The 8,892-nt window shown below is 34.9% G+C and overlaps 1 protein-coding gene across 6 annotated transcripts; it reads right to left on the bottom strand.

The window, feature by feature from the left end:
• Positions 1-1,963: 1,963 nt before the first annotated feature.
• LOC110856004 lies at positions 1,964-8,606 on the bottom strand. 6 transcript variants are annotated; one of them, XM_035856734.1, is made up of 9 exons: positions 8,515-8,606; positions 8,237-8,450; positions 7,358-7,487; positions 7,037-7,274; positions 5,648-5,815; positions 4,804-5,582; positions 4,631-4,711; positions 4,459-4,512; positions 1,964-2,332 (listed from the first exon to the last, which is right to left on the bottom strand). In XM_035856734.1, the coding sequence occupies exons 1-6, from the start codon at positions 8,530-8,532 to the stop codon at positions 5,367-5,369; spliced, it is 984 nt and encodes a 327-aa protein (XP_035712627.1). In that variant the 5' UTR covers positions 8,533-8,606; the 3' UTR covers positions 1,964-2,332; positions 4,459-4,512; positions 4,631-4,711; positions 4,804-5,366. The 6 variants fall into 6 exon arrangements, with proteins under 6 accessions (XP_035712627.1, XP_035712624.1, XP_021960136.2 ...); XM_035856731.1 differs by having other exon boundaries at positions 1,964-4,219; positions 4,631-5,582; XM_022104444.2 differs by having other exon boundaries at positions 4,631-5,582.
• Between the last annotated feature and the right edge of the window lie 286 nt (positions 8,607-8,892).

Here is an 8,892-nt window from a genome sequence, read left to right as displayed (position 1 = left end):
GTGCTTTTTTGACTAATGGTTGCGCATGTGGTAAGTTGCAGGTTTGAAAGGCCTAGACCCAAGGTAAATTTCAAGTGCGGTTGGTATTGATTGTATTTAGACCTTCATCTGCAATGCTACCTTTTATTGACTTCGGCGAGGAGTTCTGAGAATTATGACCTTCAGACCGTTTAGCATTACAGTGGTCGTTCAAAGATTCTCCAAATTTGTCTTTTTATATTTGCTAGTTAACCTTGAGTTGATGAACCAATTTATGTTAGACTGGACCCAAATTGGAAGCAGCACTGAATTGTTTTAACAGTGTGAAAATCTCAGTATTTATTTCTTATTTTTTAGTGCAAAATAATTGCCGCTGGCTCCCCTTATATGCTTATCTGTGGATTAATTGTTACAGATGGAAGAAGTGAATGTAAATCGCATAATGAATCTGATGCACGTATCAAATTTCAAATCCGTCCACTAGTTTTTATGAAACTACACATTTACACTTGAGCCTTCCGTACATTTGCATATAAATGATATAATATCGTACAACTTGTTTCTCACTTATGTGAGGTTTGGGTGCCCTTGTATTGAATGTATGCGTGGGAATCAATAAAGATGACCTTTTTAAAAAAACTTGTACACTATTGGACATAATTATTTTCATGCGTTTGTTGTATCTATAAAGTTGCGTTCGGTATCTGTTAATTACTGAATCACTTAGCCTGTTTCGAAATTATTTATTTAAAATTAACTTTGCAAACGCAGATGAGGTGCATCATTTAAAACATAATATTCAATGAGCCATGATATGATATTCAATAAGCATCATGGCAGACGTGAGGATTAATGCTCGTGGACTTCATTGCTTCTAATACAATATGGCCACGTTACATAGAGATCAACTATGTATGTAACGTGATACGATTTCGCATTATTTATTTTATACTCGAAAATTTCGCCACCTGCAGTATATAATTTGGAGCTGTACCTCGCGAAAAATATTTCTGGCTATCACAATGCAAAATTTCGAATAATTCTCTTCACATGTTTATGATGTAGAAAAATGTCGTAATAATTTTGTTGCATAGGGTATCATGTACATAGTTACCATTTTTTGTCCATATTACATGAATATCATTTGCAGAAATCCAGTATTTGCCACATCTTAATACGGACACGAAATTGTGTTAATGTACATTTTTTAAAATTATCATATGTACAAAGAGAAATTTCACAAACTAAATAAAAATCGAGTTTTAGTTTCTGACAATAGTTTTGACAATGTTTTCCTACGCTGTTACAAAACTTTAAATCATCATGAAAACGCAACCCATACATATATACCTGTAGAAAGCACAATTACCCTACCCGGCGTAAAAGCCCTTCAAAGTTTTTATGACCAGAGTGTATGATAAGTAACTTATAGTTTTGATGAGAAGGCAGCAATTTAATGACTAATTTAGATTTATTAAAACTTGCTCAAATTCTCTTGAATACAGTCATTAAATACAAATAATAGTGGGTGGCTTTTTGCCCTGAATAATGCCAATATGTTGCACCCTCGAATGCTGTTGGTGCACTGAATTCACATTCAGTTTTCGTAACTTAGAATACATACAGAAATAGTGGCCCAAAATCCAGTCAACTCCGCTCAAAGTCACCTTGTTACTTTGAGACACCACCCACAATTACATGACTATGACTCGGACACTGACTCGACCTTGCCCATGATTTGACTAATTAAATTAAGATAAGATAAAATGCACATCACATACAAAATATCATACTTGTCATAATAAACTTGACTACATTATTCTACAATACCCATACATTATACATACATATATAAATATTATGTATGTATTACTATATAGAAAATTGATATCCATCTTTTCGAGTCTCCAGCGTAACAAATTTTACTAGAAAAAATCATGATTCTGCGTAATTTGCCAGGTCCCGGTCGTTTTTTAAAAATAAATTATTTTAAATAATAATCCGATTTATTCAAGAGATTCAATAATAAATATATTATTATTAAATTATTGTTTATTATAGTTATTGATATAAATTAACAGTCAACATTCATACCCTACAATGAATGTCAGGTGGAGTCATAAATTTCAAAAGAGCAAATGCTAAAGACATCCACCAAGTTGCTCAATAATGGGGGGACAAATGGGTTCATCAGTTGACTTCCGGTCAAATCCTCCACCATACCAGCCAACCCTGTATTGATGCGCGACGTAGTAGCTGAGCAGGAAGGCGTCAATTTGGCGATGCCAAAAATCCCATTGGCACTGACCGGACTGCAGATATTGCCTCCCTGCACGATCCCTTGATCTTTTAACTAAATATTCGAGGACAAAAACTTTGAATTACTTCCAATTAAACTACAAAATTTCTTATTTAACGTGGAAGACATTTCTCCCGTAAAAATCTCATCTCCATTTGATTAGCATAACATTGGAGGCGGGTTGAAGCTCAGTTTGAATGCTGCGCCATTAAACGTGAACTTAAGTTTAGTATCTCGAAAATAGAATGGCCAACACCTGTGCATACATACATGACTTAACATAAAGGTATTCAGTTCCGCCACCTACGCTGCTTGATGTCCATATTTTACATGAAAGACAAATTTGATGAAACGCATATTATGTATGTAGCTAGTAATTTTTGGTGTGAAAGTATTCAGTAAACTAAACTAAACAAAATCTCAACTAGAAAATTCGACTTATCATTATTCAGTTGATATACATAAATATGTGGGAGAGGTGAAGTGGGTCAGTCAGAAAAGCAGTGGTCTAAACAAAACGACGCTTCGCGGGAAACTAAGGAAGGAATGCCACGGTCCGTGCATTGTGGGATTTTGATGCCCTTTGCATATGATGTTGTCCTGGGTGGGTGTACAAAAAGTGAAAGAAGGTTTTATCTTATTTGCGCCAGCCACACCCCTCCAAAAGGGAGCACAATGCTAATCTAGCTCTAAAACCGGTCCAATTACATATTTAAATTCATCTGTGAATGTAATATACTACCAAACTCAACAAACTAAACGTTTAAATAATCCAGACTTTCAACTGTTGCAATGTCCAACATTTGATGACAATTATATGTACAATTTACAAACTGGGACACGGCAGAGCTCATATTAAAGTCTAGACCTTGTTGTGACCGAACTTATGTATGTATTAAGACGAGTTGCTACCAACAGACTCTTCTTGTAGCGTCAGGTACGCGTTTTTACAGATGCAGATCAGAATTGATGTACATGCATTTCCTGCTCAGCTTAATGCGATTGAGCGTCGGCATGAATATGCATATTTAGTAACTAAAGATTGAGGTAGTCTGTAATCTGATCACTTGACCAACTATTATCTGTCGAAGTATGATATTTACAGATACCAATAATCTTTGATACATTTTTTAAAACAAGCAAATCCCAACACCTGAATGTTTTTTTCACACACGCAAAGGCACACTTGATAGATAGCGTATTGTGCTGCAAGTTTCTGCTTGAAACTTAAACTACTAGTTTACTTAATACTTGCTAACATATATGTATGTATTTATGTATGTGCATAAAACCATACGTAATGTCACAAAAATCCCTGCTAAACCAAAACCGGCCCTATTAAAAATTTAAATTCATCTGGGAATGTAACGTACTCTAGAATTTTTTCGACTAGTCACCTTATTTGCATATTTTGACGCATTCGAGTGAGACAAAAGGTTTACTTAACATTGTAGATCCCCGTATCGTCGAGATGGGCATCGTGAGATACATGCAAATGAGGTGACCCGCAACAATAATTTTAGAGTACATACAAACTCAACAAATTAACGTATAAACAATCTGAACTAATTTTGACCACCAGTGTGCCAACATTATGTGAAACAGACACTCGGGTGTTAGTGAATACTTATAATAACGTATATGTATTTCAGTAAATGACTGCGAAATATTTCAATATGTATTGTTGCGACCTGAACCTTAAAATGTTGGGTGACTAACTGAGTTTAATAGTACCTGAAGAGCCTGCATTTACTAGCTTATCAAGATGAACTTTATAATTAAGAAGGTTGAAGTTTGTATTGTCTACCTGTTGAGATGCATATCACTAATTATATGTATGTGTGCATGTGTACGTACAAGTAAAAAATTGGGTGACGACAGGTCCAGTTGTTTGTATGTCTAGGCGACCGAAGAAAAACTAGTTTTTCAATGTTTCTCAGTCTGTTAATAAATAATAAAATAGTTGCATAAACCAACTTCGACACTCTCCGACATTGTACATATAATCTTGAAAACAAATCAAGTCCATGTTTGTAAATACATGTCACAATTAGGGTTGTTAATATGGCATTTGTCATGACATGTCGACATGTCACAAATGTCGTAAATGTCTGACATTTAAAAAAACGTGTCCATGTCACTATTTGTCATTGTGTGAAAATTAAATTAAATTATAATACCTTGTAATCATCGAACGTTAGCTCCATTCCCTCATGTGGTTCTTTTTCCATTTTCTTGTCGAATTTGAAAACAATTTAATTAATTTAAGTTAATTAAAAATTAATTTTTGTGAATTTGTCAAAATGTCATGACATGTCATGACATTTTGGCATTGACATTTTGGACATTTACAATAAAACTGCCATCTATGAACATAGTTGAAATCACGGTGGCGGAAATGTTCTCTTCTTGACTCAATTCCACTCTGCCCACCTGTTTGTGGAATAAAAATCAACGATAAATTCATTGTGTGTACAAAATCAAATTTTGACCTGGAGATTAATTAATTGTGCACTTTCATTCACCGTCATCGTTAGCTCAAGGAGAGTTTACCGACAATTGTGGTTTGTTGGCTTCATATTCAGGTTGTGCTTATTTGTGTCATAAGCACAACAGAAACATTTATTCTTTTCGTTTTAATGAACTTGGAATTACAGGAATTAAGTTATACGGCTTTGTACCACTGAATCTTTTGTCACAATTTTCTTTGTCATCTTCTATTTTCACTTTCTTATAAATCTTGAAAAGATCCATTGTCATTTCAGCATTTCCGATCTCAAACTGTGGTTTTCCCTAATACCGTGCTCGTTTTGTTTCTGTACGAAAAAATGCTCCTGCAGGTCAAATGTGTCATAATCTGCCTTGTCCAACCTCAAAGCTCTGTAGTCCCTTTCTCCTCCCACTGTGATGACTAGCTTTCCTTGAAGTAGCTCATCCATCCTTCTCCGAACTGATTCTTCGGTTGGTAATGTTTTATTTTCGAAGGAATTTCTCTTGAATCCGGTTAGCTGTGTAAATGGGAAGCAATCTTTAAATGACCCTGTGGGGTGGTGAACAAGAGTTGAGTATTCTATCCCATTATTGTAATTTACAACATCAACGGAAGCCACTGCTGCTTATATTCTCCGTTTGGCGAGTGTTGCGGTTTCGTGACCATTTCCGTGTCGAATGCAATGATGTCTTTCTCCTCATACTCATCCCACCACGGTGTCTTGGATGCCACAGATGGGATGGCTGCATCTGGCGATGAGTTGACCGCATCTGTGGCTTGTCCGCTTCCTTTTGACGCAGACACGGGTTTAGTCTAAAACATGGAAAAGTATGTAACTATGTATGTTTCTAATAATACTTAACAATCTTTCATGTTACCTTCGAGAACTTAGAATCTTTAGCATTCCTTCGTTTTGTCAATTGAACCATTTTTTTTAATCGCCGAAGTTCATCTTGAGTGCAGAGCCCAATGAAGTCTTTAATAAATCCTAATCTTTGGGATGGTTTCTCATCGGGAAGTGTAGCAGCCCAGTCAAGTAATTTTTGCTGAAAATAAAACTTGGTTTTCAAAATGTATACATGTAAATAAATTATCTTCATAAGTGCACCAAACTCTTTTGAGCAGTAAACTCACTTATTTATTTTTATTCGTATTTGTATGCACACATGGATTATTAATAATTTTTATTGAATGATTAAATTAAAAATTATAATATCTTGTAATCATCGAACGTTAGCTCCATTCCCTCATGTGGTTCTTTTTCCATTTTCTTGTCGAATTTGAAAACAATTTAATTAATTTAAGTTAATTAAAAATTAATTTTTGTACTGGAGAGAAATAATATGCGCACAACAGCACACTATTTGGTTGTCCGCCTTGGTGGGGGAGTTTCGAGATTAATTTGTGCTATTTGTCAATGGCATGTCATATATGTCATGTCACATGTCATGTATTTGAAAGGCATGACATTTAAGGACATTTACTGACATTTATGACATGACATTGACATGATACGACATGACACGACATTTACTCGTGACACGACATATTAACAACCCTAGTCACAATAACACTATGACCAATATAAAGCTAGGAATTTTTGTGTAAAGGGTAAAGTGGAGGACACAAGTTCGCAAGAACTTGCTGCCTACTTGATCTTATTCAAATTGCCATTGTTACCAGTGCAACCCATGTAGATTCAGTATGTGAATTGTTGAAGATTTACATAAATTAGATAAACCTATAATTATTTTATCGTAGTAATATTATTTGTAAAATTATTTTAAGTATATATGAAACATGTGTGTTTTATTTATGTGGGTACAAAATGTGAATGTGCTCGCAATTTTGTACGAATGCTATGGATTTTGCAAATCAGTTAATAAATACTTGTGTTAATGCATAATATGGATAAGTGGTTTTGCAGAATGAGACTTTACAAGAAGGATTTCATACACGAAGAAATGGTTTTCCTGCATTATAAATACTGAAGTAATCTAACTGCCTCTCTTACATATACTCTCCGATTTTCAGTTCAATTCATGAGGCTGAATTGAATTAAGAAATTTAATTTGTGCATAAAGAGTGTTCCAATATAAAATGTATATTTAATGTGTATGAAAAAAAACGTGGTACATATTTTTTTTCAGATTATCACACAAAATCCAAATTTCACGCAAGTATATAATTTTTGTTTATAATTTTGTCAAATTACCCTCGAAAACTTCTTTCTTAGTATATAACGTACATATTTCCATAAAATTCACCTTGATTTTTTGAGTCTCAGGCCAAACAAGTCTTGCTAAACTAATTGTGAGAAAATGATTCTGCGTTGTTGTCCGGTTCCAGTAGGTTAAGGACATTAGGTCAAGGATAATACGGTTTTGAGACGTAATTCCCGTAGTTTGGTTTCCCTGGCCTAGGTGGCATCGGTCTATCATAATCCGGATTACCGTACGAATCGCCGCTTTGTCCCTGTGGACTCGATCCGTTGGGATGCTGATGCTGCCCAAAAAAATATTTTCCCAATGCTTGAAAATATGGGTTGTTCTGAAGGTCATGAACTACGGTCAAATTCTCCTCCGTACCAGCCAACCCCGTACTGATGCGCGATGTAGTAGCTGAGCAGGAATTTGTCAATTAGATTATGCCAAGGATCCCTCATGCACGGACCAGGTTGGTGATATTGTCTTCCGGCACGGTCTTCTGACTTTTCCACTAAATATTCCGATCATGAAAGAATTTAATTATCTACTTACATACCCTAGAATTTCTTCGGCTAGTTATTTTTTCACTCATTTGCGTATTTTGTGGCACTCGAAAGAGACAAAGTTTACTTAACATTGAAACCCCGTGTCGCCGAAATGGGCATCGTGAGATTAACGCAAATGACGTGACCCGCAACAATAATTTTGAGTACATAGATATATTTCATGATAGTATTATGTCGGAAATAGAATGACCAATCGATCAGACTGTAGATACATATGTAGATATGTGCACGTTAACATAAAAAGCATTTGGCTAGAAACTCTGTGGCGCCTTTTATAACAAAAGCAAATTTCATGAAAAAGTAATTCGCTTGCAATTTTGAGTTTGTTATTTAAATTACGCAAGCTAACCAAAAGAAAAACCTGAAAATTCCACTTTTCACCTACACTTTACATATGTAGATAACATGGATAATTTTTACCGGAAAAAGTCACAGACAGAACAGAATTTCTTATCGAGTTTTTTAACTTTTCCCACTTTCATACACTAGTTCACGTGATTAATCCAAAATGTTCAAAATATATGTATTTATACTAAATTAATCCGCAACCGCGAGTTCAAATTGATCATCAATTGATGTTTAAAAAAAATGATGTTTCGGCTGGATGTCAAGTATGTCACTTGAAATTTGTACTTTGGTAGCATAACCAAAAGGTTAGTAAGCACAATTGTCAAAGATCGGGTCAAGTTCTTACGAGAATTTCGATATTCCATGATGAACTTGACATCGGGTATTTCTAGTTGGGCCGGCTTTGTATCCTCGTCCTCCAATTGGACCAATGTTTTCTTGTATTTTTGAAGTGCTGCACTTTTCCAAAATTTTGAAAATAACTCATCCTGCTTTGTGGGTATTGTTGGAATTAATTGACACATAGTCACGCAAAATATGAGTTGCGTTAAGGTAAGAAGCTGAAATAGTTTATGTTCAATTTACTAAATTTACATATGTATCTAGTCAATTTGTTTAACCTACCAGAAATTTTGGGTTCATTTTTTAATATACAAATCTCAACACTTGAATAACTTTAAGATATTTTGCATGCAAAGTTTCACCATCACCCACGAAAAGGCAGACATACACTGAATAACCTATTGTACTGAAACTGTTAAAAGTATCCTGATGAATATACTTGTTGTGTCTGCATATGTACGAGGGGAGTCCAAGAAGTAATGGCAATACAATTTTATCTAGACAATGAAATCTATTTTATCCGATTCATTTTGTGGCGTTTCAACGTTTAGTCATCCCAATTCAAAATAACATTTAACTCAATTGGTCGCTTACCTCCATCGGTCAGAAAAAAATCTTTAGTGATGCTATTTTGCACGAAAGTAGATCGTTATCACTTTC

This window comes from Folsomia candida, unplaced genomic scaffold (assembly GCF_002217175.1).
Source record: "Folsomia candida strain VU population unplaced genomic scaffold, ASM221717v1 Fcan01_Sc014, whole genome shotgun sequence".
NCBI classification, from domain to species: Eukaryota; Metazoa; Arthropoda; class Collembola; order Entomobryomorpha; family Isotomidae; genus Folsomia; species Folsomia candida.
The sequence above is the reverse complement of the archived record's forward strand: the minus strand, read 5'-3'. Positions and strand labels throughout refer to the sequence as shown.

Coding starts and splice junctions, on each gene's coding strand:
- LOC110856004 (XM_035856731.1), bottom strand. Junction 7,488..8,236: donor CATGGAATATCGAAATTCTC/GTAAGAACTTGA, acceptor CGGAATATTTAG/TGGAAAAGTCAGAAGACCGT. Junction 7,275..7,357: donor CATCAGTACGGGGTTGGCTG/GTACGGAGGAGA, acceptor TTTTTTGGGCAG/CATCAGCATCCCAACGGATC.